General features: G+C 39.4%; 1 protein-coding gene across 1 annotated transcript in view; it reads right to left on the bottom strand.

Annotated features, from left to right (window-relative positions):
- Nucleotides 1-83: 83 nt before the first annotated feature.
- Nucleotides 84-14,918, bottom strand: part of LOC147339605 (uncharacterized) — a 59,682-nt gene continuing 44,847 nt past the window's right edge. Inside the window, exons 32-49 of the mRNA XM_086314683.1 lie at nucleotides 14,429-14,706; nucleotides 12,476-12,647; nucleotides 11,756-12,000; nucleotides 11,458-11,641; nucleotides 9,250-9,454; nucleotides 6,822-6,994; nucleotides 6,656-6,725; nucleotides 6,353-6,468; nucleotides 6,229-6,260; nucleotides 5,977-6,145; nucleotides 3,858-3,953; nucleotides 3,679-3,719; nucleotides 2,628-2,879; nucleotides 1,431-1,532; nucleotides 1,091-1,219; nucleotides 959-998; nucleotides 748-865; nucleotides 84-450 (exon numbers count right to left, since the gene is read on the bottom strand). Of these exons, the coding sequence (XP_086170809.1) occupies nucleotides 249-450; nucleotides 748-865; nucleotides 959-998; nucleotides 1,091-1,219; nucleotides 1,431-1,532; nucleotides 2,628-2,879; nucleotides 3,679-3,719; nucleotides 3,858-3,953; nucleotides 5,977-6,145; nucleotides 6,229-6,260; nucleotides 6,353-6,468; nucleotides 6,656-6,725; nucleotides 6,822-6,994; nucleotides 9,250-9,454; nucleotides 11,458-11,641; nucleotides 11,756-12,000; nucleotides 12,476-12,647; nucleotides 14,429-14,706 (2,624 nt within the window). The 3' untranslated portion in view covers nucleotides 84-248. The remainder of the gene's footprint in view (nucleotides 451-747; nucleotides 866-958; nucleotides 999-1,090; nucleotides 1,220-1,430; nucleotides 1,533-2,627; nucleotides 2,880-3,678; nucleotides 3,720-3,857; nucleotides 3,954-5,976; nucleotides 6,146-6,228; nucleotides 6,261-6,352; nucleotides 6,469-6,655; nucleotides 6,726-6,821; nucleotides 6,995-9,249; nucleotides 9,455-11,457; nucleotides 11,642-11,755; nucleotides 12,001-12,475; nucleotides 12,648-14,428; nucleotides 14,707-14,918) is intronic.

Raw genomic sequence — 14,918 nt, 5'->3', positions numbered from 1 at the left:
AATTTGTCTTCAAAAAGTCTTAAACCTCCATGTTTTTCAAACTTTTATGTTCAATCCCCACAAAGACTTGGTGTAAATGTTCATGTTGCAGAAAGACTTTAATGTTCATCACCAAGAAAAGACAGTTTACATCACAGTGGTATGTTGTGATACAGAAAAGGAGCATTTGTTTAACCAGAGATAAGAAAATGAGGCACACTCAGGGTCGAGGTGGTCGAGCCATTGTAAAGCATTTAAGTTACTGATGATCAGCGTCTCCTGCGGCGCTGTGGTTTGGGCGTTGTCCCTTCCACGCATTCTGTTTTGCTGCACTGGCATGACTGAACCATGGTGTAGCTGTGCTGCAGCTTAGACCCATCAGCACAGGTAAGCTCCACCTGCTCCACACTTGTGGTGGCTTCTTGGCAGCACTCGCAATTGTGTACCATTGTGTTGGCTTCCATAGAGTACCTGAACACACACACAGAGAAAGACCAGTTAATGAAGTCTGCACTAGTTACAGTAACTAATCAACAGAAAAATCTGAATGTTCTGTACAATGCCTAATCCTGAGTGGGTGATGTTTAAAGATGATCATTACTTTATTGTTGCACTCATATATACTAGTTCTTATTCATTATTCATGAGTTTGCCTACAGCAGATAAATAATAGTGTATTCTTTGGTATGCAATGAAAACAGTGAACATGTAGCAGCCAGTTAAGGGAAATGAAGGCGCTCTCGGTTAAATTTCAAATAATAGACTCACATGGAGAAACTGTCACAGTGTCCAGCGCAATATGTGATGTTAACTGGCTGTGCGCTCTTGCAGTTGTTCAGTTCAAGGATTCTCTGCTCCTTCTGGGTCTTACACAGACTTATATTGCCTGGAACATATAACAACAGTTGCACACTCACGTGAGGCACATTTTTAAACTTTGTTCTTAACATGTATTTAGTTATTTAGTTTGATGGCTTACAGGTTGGACAGCACCCACTGGCATCTGTTGTTTCAGTGCCCTGGAGGAGGAAGACATTTCATGTTGTGTGAAATATTCAGCAGTAAAATGCAAAATCCACCAATCTGATCTGTAAAAGTCTAATAAACTCACAGGTTCACAGTCCAAGGGGTTAAAGGGAGGACAAGTAGCCTTGGTTTCCTTGGTAACAAGCTGTCCGTTGAGCTTCTCACAGGTATATTGCACACATTTGTCATTAGGAGGTGTGTAAGAGCTGTTGACCTGTAAAACCATGTAAAACAGCAATTCTGGCTCAAAACACAGGGTACCTGTGTGTCATCTCATTTCAAAAAGACTTTTTTGGCTTTGAATTTATAAGCTTTTGTTTTTTAGGTCCTAAATTGCTGATTAGTTTTTAAGAACGAAAAAGAAAGGAGTCCTGCTGTGGTGCTTCTAATGCTAGCATTTATTCGCTGTTGGCTGCAGTACTGACCTCAATAACATGCACCGTCACGTTGTCAGGTGTGGTGAAAATACAGTCCATCTGAACACATGTTCCACAACACTTTCCTGGTTCAGTCTGATATTCATAACCCTGCGAAAGAGTGAGATATGAAGAGTGAGAGAGCTTTGTATATGTATGTGTGTGTTTGTGTAGACCTGGGGATGCTGGAATATGCTTCACTGTGGCTGAATTAAAACATGTCTGCATGTGAAGGACCACTTATCACAAATGCTTGAATACAGTTGTTGCTAAGGGGGCACAGCCAGTTAGTAGGTTGAAGGGCCAATGACTTTTTAGCATCGTCAGGCATTCTTTTCTTTTCATTATTGAAAAACTGTATTTAATATTTACTTAAGTTATTTTTATCTAATTTAAAAATGTATTTGACTACCTTAAACATCTAAGTGTGACAAGTATGTAAAAACCTAAGAAATCAGTAAAGGGCTAAAAAGGTTTCATCATTACTATTTGCACAACAAAATGAAAGAAGAAAGCCAGTATATAAAGGATAAGTTAAACACTTATGTACTTAGAGGCTAACTTATTTGTTAATGATGCCTTCATAAAGTTCTTAAAGAGTAGCGTTTCAAAATCCACAGTGCTTAATAACATTTAGTTCATTATCTGAAACATACTTTTAATTCTTCTCTCACCTTAAAGGTATAAAGGCCAACTTTCTATTGGACGGCTCCACCTCATTAAGAAAACATTTGAACAACAGACGGGTGGTGTTTCTATGTGCCCAGTAAACGTTGTGCACCTGAGTGATATTAGTGATATCCAATGTCAGTGACATCATAGCGAGTTACTACTAAAATAAATAGCAGAAATGCTGTTTAGAGAAGTCTGAAGGATTGCGTGTGCATACATATGTGGCCTCATTATTTGAAGCTACAGTTGTGTTTAATGTAACATAGCAACACCATTTCAGCAATGAACATTATTTTCTATTGCAGAAAATAAGAATAGCTCTGCTTCAGTGTTTTGTTTTGGAGTTTTTTTAACCAAGTTTCACAAAGCTGTTCATTTCAATTCACATCTAAGGTTCTAGTTTTTTGGTGCTATTGTTCTGGACCTTATACTGCGATTTGCTCAGGCTGGCTTGCTGGTGTGAAGTGTGGGGCGATGATTCCTCTTTATGATGTAATGAATGTGTCGTGCGAGTTGGCATGTGAATGAGCTTACAGCAGAACAGTTTTCGTTGCAGACGACAGGTTTGCAGATAACGATGTTCAGCTTGGTGACAGGATCCATTTCGGGGCCACAGTAACATTCCTGGCAGGGCCCGGGTGTAAACGACTCTGACGTTGTTGATATTTCTCCAGCTCCTGATGGTGTTGTTGTTGTTACTGATGCTTGTTCTACAATTGATTGTGCTTCTGGTGCTTCCAGCGGGGGTTCTGATAGTGTGTCTGGTGTTGGGATCTTGGTACCAGGCTAAAGAATTGTATGTTATATATTATATTAATTGCTTCAAGGAATATTTCATACCTCTATATCTATTTTAAGCCTTATCGTAATGATGAGTATAAAACAAAGTTCAGCACAGAGAGAGTTAGCTGGCTTGACAAAATCTAAAACACCAGTCAAAGATAACATATATAAGGGGGTGTTTTACATGTCAACTGAGCACTCCCTAGTCCAATCAAAGATCGTATCAGTGAAGTGAGAAATAGAGATCTATAAAGAACATAAAAATTGACATAAAAAAAACACTTTTCCAACAAATAGGAGAGACTGGTGATTTCATCGCCACAAGTGCGGTAAAATTAACTCAAGCTATAAGCACTTCATGCGGTCTCCGTGCTGCTGTTTATTTCTACCTGCACATTAGAACCCTATCACTTTGAACTGCAGGGCTGAATACACGTTAAAGCTACTTGGTGTGTTCAGCTGTGACACGTGAAGTTTTGCCTACAAATGTAACTGATTTACTTGCTTTCCAATAGCTGCGATTGAAATGAAGACCTAACCATCCATCTGAATACATACATTCCAGCGAAAGAGCCTCACACAATTTTCACTGTTGTAACTTTACAGCTGGGCTTCATTCAGTTTTCAGTCAGGCACAGTTTAAAAAGTTGAATATACTGATGTAAGTCATACATACATCAAGTGCAGGATGCTGCAGTATGCTGCACTTTGTTATGTGTATAATTCAGGACAACAGATGGTTCTTGTTTAGTGTATTAGGGAAAACCACTTCTTGTTTCCAGAGTTTGAACTGTGTGCTTACCTTGTATTCAGTCATGTTATAGACACATACACCTTTAGGAACTGCAGACACAAAGAGACATGGGTTTAGTTAACATTCACACATATGCATTGATGATCTGTTGTAGTTTACATTGTACTAGACTCCATCCATTTATTCATTCACTTCCATTCACAGGCTGATGGATTAGAGTGACATACCACAGTTGTAGGATAGGCAACAGGTGCCATTGGTAATGCTCAGTTGGAAGCCCAGCAAGCACGTGGGAGGAGGAGGACACAGGTTTACGTTGCATTCTGTTGCAAAAGGAACGAGAACTTGTCAGAATGTGATGATGAAGATTTGCACAACTTTCCATTTGATAACAATAACTTGAAGAACCAGGAAAGCAACTGTTTACATGATTTAGTACAAGCTGGGAAGGGACTTTGCTGAGCCAAGCTCTCTTTTAATTTAATTCAATGAAATGAAATTACATTTTATTTATATAGCTCCAAAACACAAAAACAGTTGCCCCAGGGCACTTTATGTTGCAAGGGTAAGACTTTACAATATTGCAAGGTCTTACCCCAACAGTCAGATAACCCCTATGAGCAAGCACTTTGCTGACAGTGGGAGGAAAAACTTCCTTTTAACAGGAAGAAGAACCAGCCTCAGGGAAGGGCTTATATCTGCTGTGACTAGCTGCGGGTGAGAGGAGAAAGACAGGACCAAACACAAGCTGTACAAGAGACCCAAAGATTAATAATAACTAATGATTAAATGTAAAGTGGTGTATGAAAGTGTATACCTTCCATTTAACTTTTAAATATCTTATGAACAACAAGTAAGCCAGCAGTCTGAGAGTGAAGGACTGTGTTGACCTGTATTGACCTCAGTACTGTGACCTCAGTACAGTACCTTGGTACTGTGAGGTCCACACATACTCATATGTGCCATTGCCAGAAGGTTGGTTGTGTATTCCAGCACAGTGGAAGGGCTGGACAGGGCCATAGAAGGTCCTTAACCCACGAGTAGGACCGGTATCTTCTACTCAAGACTTATGATGACACCCGGACTGCCGGACTAGCATTGGGATGAAATCCTTGGATCTATTATCAGACCCTGGTGCACAACGATGAACAGGCTCATGTGGATGCAGATAGTTCCTCAAGGATAAAGGAATTAATATCATTGAATGGCTTCTAGGATTACCTGACTAAGTCCCATATAACGCCTCTACAACATTACGCTTTGGTCCATCCAACACCACCAGGTTGCACTTTAGACTGTCCAAGAACTCAGTTATACCCTAATACAGACCTGGGAGGAGTCCCTCAGGACACAGTCGGTGATCCACTACCCTGCACCGTTAAGTGCTTGGCATTTCCCATCATGGTGTCCCCCAGGAGATCCCACAGGAGACCATCTATATATCTGACATTGCCAGATTTAAGCACATGGGCAAACAACTAAATATCATTTTGAGTTGCTGCTAAGAAATTTTACAAAATGGACTAGCCTGCCACATATTTTTTTCACTTTGATTTTTGGGGTGTCTTTGAATTAAGCCCTATGTAGGTTGATAATCTCCATTTTCATCAAATAATATGACACGCTTTTAGTCCTAGAACATTCATCTATATCAGTTGAGAAAAGCAGCGTGATCGTTGTCCCTGAGATCTGATGTTTGTTCCAAAACATTGTAATCAACAGATTAATGTGAATGTAGTCTTTTTTTTTCTAAACAACCATGTGATGATTTCAAAGAACAGCAATAAGTACATTGGCACAAGCTCTACCGATCTTGATTTTTCTGTGATTTTGAGTTTTCGTTTTCATTATTATTCACTGACTGAGATGGAGATTTCAATCACACAGAACCAAGCTGCCTCTGAAAAGCAAACAGAAATGCAAATGTGCATATTTTCCATTAAGCTAAATAACTACGTTATGAATGTGCCAGGCATGAGACTACCTCCAGGTGTTATCTGGCATATTAGGCTCAGAAGGTGGAGTGGGTTGTCCACGAACCAGAAGGTTGTTGGATTGATACCTTACTCTTCTAGTTTGAGTATTCAAGTATCCTAAGTTGCCGCTGATGCATCCAATGGAGTGTGTGTGTAAATGTCAGAAAGCACAGAGGGATGAAAGTGCTGCGTGAATAATGTCTGTGATCGACTGGACGAGTCTTGTAACAAAAACGCTTTGAGATGAAATTTGAGCATAAAGACAGTACTAGTCCCAGGAAAGGCAATTTTCATCAGTGTCAGTCATCCATTTGTGTGATATCAACGGCAAGACATTGTTTAAAGCTAGTTCAAAGACACTAAAACTGACCACATGACTGTGTTGTGCAGCAGTTCACTGTATTGTTGACCAGTTGCTGGCCAGGCTCGCTGCAGTTAGGACTTTGTACAGACTGGCACTGAACAGGCTCACACTGGACGCTCATGGAGTCCTTGTCACAAACACAGGTTTGACAGTCACTTGTCCAAGTCTCGCCCAGCTGTTTAAAAGAAACACACCGATTCAGATTCACACATCTTATTCATTGTTAAGAAGGCATGAACATAAGAGCAGAGTTCTCACCTGTTTGGGTTTTCCATCAGGTCCAACACAGGCTGAAAGGCAATCACAGACAGTAGCAGGTGATGTTTGGGAGAAAAATATTTCAAAGCCCAGCAAAATAGCGTTCTGCAGAATCTGGTCTTACCACAGGTGTCAACACATATGTCATGTACTGTGTTGAATAATGTGGTACCATGAGGACAGAAACAACCTTCCTTAGTGTTGTTACTGGATGCCACTGTTTGGTATGCCGTGTTGTATCTGATGAGAGAAAATGAATTAGCCCATCAAAAATAGAGATTGGGCTAATCTTGATTAAAAATATATATATATTTAATTAATCCTACTATCAAAATATTCCATATCCCCCCCAGAAAATACACATCACTAAATTCATCAGGGTCATTAAACAAACAAAAGTTCTTCACACTGATATGGTTTACGCTACCCGTTGTTGCATGTAGGCTCTACGGATGGACCACAGGGCATGTACACTTTGTTGCTTGGACACTTGTGCTCTGAAAGATGGAAGTATGTTAAGAGCACATTGTTCAGAACTGCAAAAACCAAATAACCAAAAAATCAACTGTATGGATATAATATGTATATCTCACCACAGAGCCCATTGGTAGCATTTCTCCAATCGATACAGATTCCTTCATTAGAACATTCAGTGGCATAAGCCTCCAGACTGCAGCAGCTGTTTTTGCCAAGATTGCAAGTGTCAAAGACACATGATGTCACAAATGGTCCTGGAGGTACAACTTTGTGGCATGGTGCAAATAAACTAGAAGACATACAAGCCAGAGTGTATCAGGAAAATGATTATTCACAAAATGTGTACAAACATTCATACATCATATAATGACTAAAAACGTCCATATATGTAATAGGCCAGTTACTTGTCTCAGTGCTATCGCTTAGCTTATAAACTTCGTACAAAAAGTGAAGAAACTAGTGTTCGGTCAATTATTTCTTTGTTTTTGTTTTTGGTAAAAGGACTGGATAGTGCTTTTACCAAAACAAAAACAAAATTGGTGAGTGGAATGGACAGTGCTTGTCTACTCTACCTAAGCACTCGTGCCTCATAATGTACAACACCCCTCATCCAGACAAGCACTTTTCTTCCTATGTGTGTTAAGTGTTTTCAATCTAACATTCACATGGATCTGATGGATGCATCAGTGAGCAACTTGAGGTCAATATCTTACCCGAGGATATTTGGCATAGAGACTGGAGGAGCCAGGGATCAAACCACCTAACTTTCAATTAGGAGTTGACCTGCTCTACCTCCTGAGCTACAACCACCCAGACTGCTGCTCTGCCCACAAATGTGGGCTCTTTACAAATGTGGTACCATTTTATAAAGCTTGGCCTTCAATTTGGAGACGGTACTAAACCTCTACAAACCACTGTAGCAGGGTCCATGCTCACAGTTGTTTTTGATCAAGCACCAATAAGGTAACCAGAAGCTGAAAACCAGTCAATAGAGTTTGCTGTAAGGCATTTGTAGAGAAGATTTGGCAAGTTTTTCATGGGCGCATACACTAAAGTCAGTGGCTCCATTTAAGGAGAAATAAACAGGCTCTAAAACATTATGATTTATACCATACCATCTATATTTATAAAGCACTTTAACATAAAACCAGAGTTCACAAAGTGCTGTACATATGCAAATAGCATAAGCAACGTAAAAATAAAATTAAAATACGATAAAATAAGATAAAATGAAATAAATAACTAAAATAAAATAAAACATGTTCAAACAAATTGAGTCAATCCCCTTAAACAAAGGCTTCAGTGAATAAATATGTTTTGAGAAGAGTCTTAAACTTTATTTATTGGCAAGAAGCACTGTTACGACAAAGAAATACCATGTCCTTCCTTTTTGTGTTAATTTCAGTTATATCAATAACCAGTTATAGATTATAAAAGCTCCTCCCATTAAATTTTCTTCTTTTTATTTTTTATAAGTATTTCCCTAATGCTGTTAAACAGAGTAAGGCAGCTTTTCCAAATATCCTGGTTTAATTTTTGATGCTGACATTATTTTATGTACACACAGAAACAAAATATGGTAAGAGTTATTTCATCTAGAATTGATGAATTTGTGGAACTTTTTTAGAGAGTGAGGAAGGTAACTGAAGAAGAAATACACAGTGCATCATGGGAATCCCCCGGCAGCCTACATCTATTGCAGCATAACTAAGGGAGGATTCAGGGTCACCTGGTCCAGCCCTAACTATATGCTTTAGCAAAAAGGAAAGTTTGAAGCCTAATCTTGAAAGTAGAGATAGTGTCTGTCTCCTGAATCCAAACTGGAAGCTGGTTCCACAGAAGAGGGGCCTGAAAACTGAAGACTCTGCCTCCCATTCTACTTTTAAATACTCTAGGAACAACAAGTAGGCCTGCAGAGCGAGAGCGAAGTGCTCTAATAGGGTGATATGGTACTACAAGGTCATTAAGATAAGATGGGGCCTGATTATTTAAGACCTTGTATGTGAGGAGCAGGATTTTGAATTCTGGATTTAACAGGAAGCCAAAACAGGAGAAATCTGCTCTCTCTTTCTAGTCCCTGTCAGGACTCTTGCTGCAGCATTTTGGATTAGCTGAAGGCTTTTCAGGGAGTTTTTAGGACTTCCTGATAATAATGAATTACAGTCGTCCAGCCTGGAAGTAATAAATGCATGAACTAGTGTTTCAGCGTCACTCTGAGGCAAATTGTATCTATTTAATAGATCAGATTGGAATGGATGACTGGAGAACTGTTTACTAGGAACAGAACTTGGCTAAGTCATTCAGTACTGTCTCAGTTTCGTCTTCATCTGTATGCTCTGCCACTTTATGATACATACTATTGATTTAGGATATTTGCAGCGCTCCTTCACAGGCTGTCAACTTGACAATCAAACTGGAAAGAAAATACCATTATACCACATTCCCCAAATCATTCTGTTCTACATGTGCAGAATAAGTACATTTTTCTATCTACCAAAATGAAAAGTATAACGAGTTTGCTGAACAGTTTGTGGTTCTCTTTACCTGGTAGTTAGTAGATCACAGACAGCAGGTTCACAAACAGGTGGTGTTGAGTGTGAGGGCTTTGATGTGGTTCTGGGTGTTGGTGGGGTTGTGGGGATAACGCAGGGTGTATGTGGGACCTGCCACTCGCCTGCAGTGTCTGAGCAACTTCCCACCTGGCCATTTGGAGAACGGCATTCATTGCTCTGGGAGTTGTCACAGGTACCTAGTAAAGGAAAAGCAGCAGAATGAAGCCTGAGCAGTAGCCTAAGAAAGAAACTTATTATATGATCAATATCAAAGTTATGTAGGCATACCTGCATACTAACATACTTCTTTTTCTTATCTAAGCTTCACTCTAATTAAATTTACAGTTTGTTCAAGACATGTACAGATATTTCTTTAAATGGGAAATTAGTTAACATTTCAGTACAAACATAATTTTTAGCGGCAATCAAAATGTTTTATACCCACTACAGATCAAACGTTTTAGAACACCCCAATTTTTCCAGTTTTTTATTGAAAATTATCCAGTTTAATGTCGCACTGCACTCTGAAATTAAAGCATAGTACAAAATGACCAAAATGTACTAAACTTTTGTCCAGTCAGAACAGCTGGACACCCCTGTGGCACTCTTTCTACAATAGAAATCAAATATTGTTCAGAAGTTCTTCCCATATCTGTTGCAGAAGTTCCCATAAATGAGGCACTGCTTGGTTGCTTTGCTTTGTCTCTTCTGTCCAGTTCATCCCAAACCAGCTCGGTGGGGTTTAAGTCTGGAGACTGTGGTGTATGCTCAACAGCATACAAAGATGCTGCATGATGAACCAAAGATTTCAAATTTGGATTCATCAGTCCAAAATACCTTCTTCCAGTCTTCAGTGGTCCAACAGCAGTTGTTAATGGCCCAGACAAGCCTCTTTGTCTTATTCTGGCATCTTAGCGATGGCTTTCTTGCTGCAAGCTCAAAGTCTTCTCTTCACAGTTGAAACTGGGACTTCCTTACCACGACCACTATTAGGCTGTGCTTGAAGCTGTTGTCCTGCGAGCCACCAATCACACAAGCTGTTAACTCTCCGAAACTCTGATTCATTTGTGGCTTTGGGTCTGCCAGACCTCTTCCTGCCAGAGTTTGTTTCTGAGTGCCTTTTGATGGTGAAGGAAACTGTACTCACTGACACCTTGACATTCTTCCTAATTTCTCTGTAGATAAAAGACCTAACCTTTTTAGTGTTAAGATGGTCTGTCTCTTCCATTGTTAATTGCATTTTTTGTAGCAACCCACTACTTTCTGCAGTACAATATTGTTCAACTGATGCTGACGAGGGTATCGTACCACAGTGTATTCCAACACTGCTTTTATGCAGACAGAGGGGGTTGTAAGCATTCCAGAAAAGTTGGAACACCTGTAGCAATTAGTAGCACCAGCTTTGCAGAACAGCTTTAAATTGTTAACTCATGTTCTGTTCCCTGAAAAGGGCCTTTTTGGATAATTCTGAAATGGACGTCATTTTTCAGTTTTGAGTAACCTTATGTTTTTTTAACCTCTGGCAGTTCACCACTTACCTTTGTACCATTTCAAGCAATTCATTGGACCTGAATGACATGAATTGCAATAAAAAACTGGAAAAATTGGGGTTTCTAAAACTTTTTTTTTAAGTATATAACTTTGTTTGTGTTGCATTTTTAATTTCTCTTGGTATTTGGGATTAGTTAGATGTGTGAAGTTTAAAAAAATCATGACTCTCAGCTGGAACTGCAGTAAAACAAGGTGAGGAGTTTAATGATATGCAGCAGGAATTACAAAACTATAGCTATAACGGGCTTCAGTATACCAGAGAATTGGTATTGGTCTGAAACTGAAGCTTAGTTCCAGACTTAGTTCAACTAAGGCCCGAGGGCGCGATACGGCAAGCCTCGCCTCTGTCAGTCTGTCCCAGGGCAGCTGTGGCTACAACTGTAGCCTCCACCAGTGTGTGAATGTGAGAGTGAATAGTGGAACTGTAAAGTGCTTTGAGGGCGTTGAAAAGCGCTATATAAATGCAGTCCATTATTATTATTATTAACCAAAGTGTGCTGAGGCTGTCTCACCTTCTAGATTGGATATGGATTAGAGTTAAATTTGATTGCAAGTGGCCGAGGAATCTTTTCTATTATTAATATTTGGCTTATTAATGGTCATTGTTTAGACCTGGGTTAAAGATTGGGAGAAGTATTCTCTAACTTACCACATTGTCCCTCTGTGTTTCCTTCAAAGAGGGAGTAGGGAAGGTCAATGCTGAATGAAGAGCCTGAATAGACTATTTTTGCACTGATGTCTTGTAACTCCAATGTGGTGATTATATCTGTGCTAGTAATGCGCAGGACAGAATTGCTATAGGCAGGATAGATCTTTTGCTGATTGACAAACACCTGTAGGTAACAACACAATTTACATTAAAAAATAGTGTGAAACAAGCATCATACTCATTTGAAAGATTAACCATTAGATCAGCTTTCGCTTGGTCAAATTGAATTATTGCTTACCACATTAGTTGGTATTCCTGAAGACATCAGCTGAGTCAAAACCACTTTGAAAGATTTATATGTAACAGTAAGAACCTTGGGACAGAATGTACTGCTTGATGGATCACAATCACGGTTAACTACAACAGTCAGGTTATATTTAGCAATAATCTCTTTGACCAGGTAGTAAGAGCAATTCTCATTGAAATTGTAGGATTCTCCATCAAATGTTAAGTAGTGGGATCCACACCAGACACTGCACACACCTGCAGGGTGAAAAGAATCATGTATAGAAATGTCAAGTAATAACTGGAACAGGAAAAATAGACAAGCGTCATAAGTTAACAAAAGACCATAGATCTGCCTAAACAGTCAGAATGCAGGCTGATCTAATTTTATTTATAAAGAACATTTAATACAAGGTTGGCCAAAGTGCTGTAGATAAAACAGTATTGCACAGTAATGTAAAAACTTCACTATATGGACACGTGCCCACTCACAACAATAAATATGCCACAAAAAGACGATAGACAATAACAGCCTAAATAACTAGCAACAACATGAAGGGTATTCATGGCCATTGATCAGCGGTGGCTTTTCATGTATTTACAAGCCTCAAGGTTCTGACACGAGATTATCTGCAGTATATCAAAGAGACAGATTTCATATTGTGTATTTATATACACCATAAGTACAGTGTATATTTTGCTGTGTATTTATAATATACATTATTAAGCTTACATCGACATTCATAGTGAGGGCAGCATCCGTCATCATCAGAGATCTTAGCAGCGCTGCGTCCATTGGTGCAGATGGGCTGCTGCATAGTAGGACAGACTGTTGGCATCGTTATAATCTTCCCATTAATGCACGTAGCTGTGGTGCAGTTGCCGGCATCCCAGGACTCTCCATTCTGAACAAGTATTGACAAACAAAAGATGATTTAGGAGATCATGGGTTTGTTTAAAATACACTGTCTTTCAAGTAAATTGTCATAATCTCATTTAGGTTTATAATTATTCTTATCCCAGACATATGCTCTTTTATTTAGTAATTTATTGCATTTTGCACATATCTAAAATATATGTTTATTTATTTTTGGAAGTTTTTGATCCACTTTTTACATTTGTAAATCTGTGAAGTAACAGTAAAGCTGAAGTCACCAGATTATTATTAATATGTGAAAGAACCCCCACAGGTACAGAACATGCTAACAAAGAGCCCCAAGTTGTTGTCAAACCAGAAACATTCATCCTGTGAAGCAGCTGTGCTAACCACTGCTCCATTCAGCCACTGTGTTTCATTTCTGCATTATATGTTTTTTTCAGCTTAGAGCAGTGGTTCCCAAACTGTTTTTGCTGGGCCCCCCTTTGTTTTAGAAGAAAAATGTTGCCCCCCCCCCCCAACACGCAAACACATCCTCCCACCACACAGACTCATATTTTGCTTTCAAACTCCATTGCTGTTTATTTCACATCTCGACTCTGGTCCGATTTCACATACTAACTCTTTTACGCTATGTCCACACCTACACGGTCATTTTTGAAAACGCAGCTGTTTCTATGCGTTTGGGCTTTTCGTCCACACGTAAATGGCGTTTCAAATCACCGAAAACTGCGATTTTTTAACTTTTAACTCCATTTTTGTTCGTCACGCAACGTCAAAGGTATGCGCCTTTTTTCACATCACGCTGTGCGCAACGTTATTGTTTACATGAGATGAATTGCAGAATGATAGAGACAAAATACTGTTAATCTGACTGTCTGCAGGTTTTACACACAGTTACTGTCCCTCCATTTACAAAGGCAGAGGCGTCACGGTGTGATTATTTTACATGTAGTTGTTTTTTTCCTGTGTAATAATATTCAACATTGCTGTCAATACATTTTTCAAAAAATGCCTCTCTGTGCAAAATGGGTTCAAAAACATAAACAGCTGTGGGATCCTGTTTGTCTGTGATTTGAACCGAGGGGAATAAATCATGGCAGGATCAGCCTGATGTTATTTGCATCCCACTGTAACTTTATAAAGAGCAAAATGTCAGGAGTAGTTAATCATTATAAGAAGTGTTTGTAAACTAAAAATCAAGAATGTAGGATACTGTTTGTCCGTGATTTGGAGAGCCCAACGCGCGGGGAGATCTACCTCGGCACTTGTGCAGGTGAAGCCAAAGAGAAGATATGCTTCACCATGTTTTCTAGTTTTTGGCTTGGAAGGGAGTTGGTTTGGAAACATATTTGGCGATGTTTCATCTCCTGCTTTGTGTTTGTATGGAAGCCCCGTTAAAAACCTGTCAATTATGCTAGCAGTATCCAAACGTTCTTTTTTTTTCTCTCTTTTCATACCGCGCCCCCCCTGCAATGGCTCTGTGCCCCCCCTAGGGGGTGGGCCCCACACTTTGGGAACCTCTGGCTTAGAGCATGGCTGTACACAGTGGTGCACTAAGGTAGGCCTATTATCAGCAAATCAACACCATGGACTTGGAATTACTAAATGGTCTATTGTGGATCTACACTCTACAGCCTCTCAACTGGTATTCACCAAGGCATCACAGTGGTAAATGACAAAAATAGATATAGCTATTATTGCAGTCAGGTTCAGGGTGTCACACCAGCACCAAAGTGGTATTTAACAAAAAGCCCATACATTGCCCTCACTCAATAAATAATAAAAACATATGTAATCATGTCACACCTGTCTCGGTGGATACACATCATTGCAGACATTTTGAGTAGATGAAGTTATTGATGTACTTGAAGTAAAGGAGGCAGGACTAGTTGTTGTCAGAGGTACTGAGCTGGAAATTGTGGCCTTTGTAGTAGTGCTGAATACTGTAGTTGTAGAGTGTGCAGTAGTGGGCACACTTGGTGTCACAGGACAAGGACTGGACTGTGTCTCAATTTCACAAGATGCATTGCAAAATGCAGCATAACACCACCCTAACCCATCAGTGACATTGTACACAAAGTCCCCTGTGAAAAAACAAACAAAAACAAAACACAGATAATTAAACAAGCGCTGTACTGGTATCCAACTGGACAGAATGGATGCGTATGTGTGTGTCAAATTAACAGTTTTTGTTATGTCCATTTCTAACTAAAGACTGATATGCTTTTTCTTCATGAACAGCTCTGGGATTTAGAACAATATGCATTCAAATAAGAACTTCAGATGAGAATATAAA

The sequence above is a fragment of the Aulonocara sp. 'chitande type north' Nkhata Bay genome, linkage group LG1, assembly GCF_057382095.1.
Source record: "Aulonocara sp. 'chitande type north' Nkhata Bay isolate Kocher_YH1m ecotype deep benthic linkage group LG1, A_spYH_male_GT1.1, whole genome shotgun sequence".
NCBI classification, from domain to species: Eukaryota; Metazoa; Chordata; class Actinopteri; order Cichliformes; family Cichlidae; genus Aulonocara; species Aulonocara sp. 'chitande type north' Nkhata Bay.
This window is presented reverse-complemented; position numbering and strand designations above follow the sequence as displayed.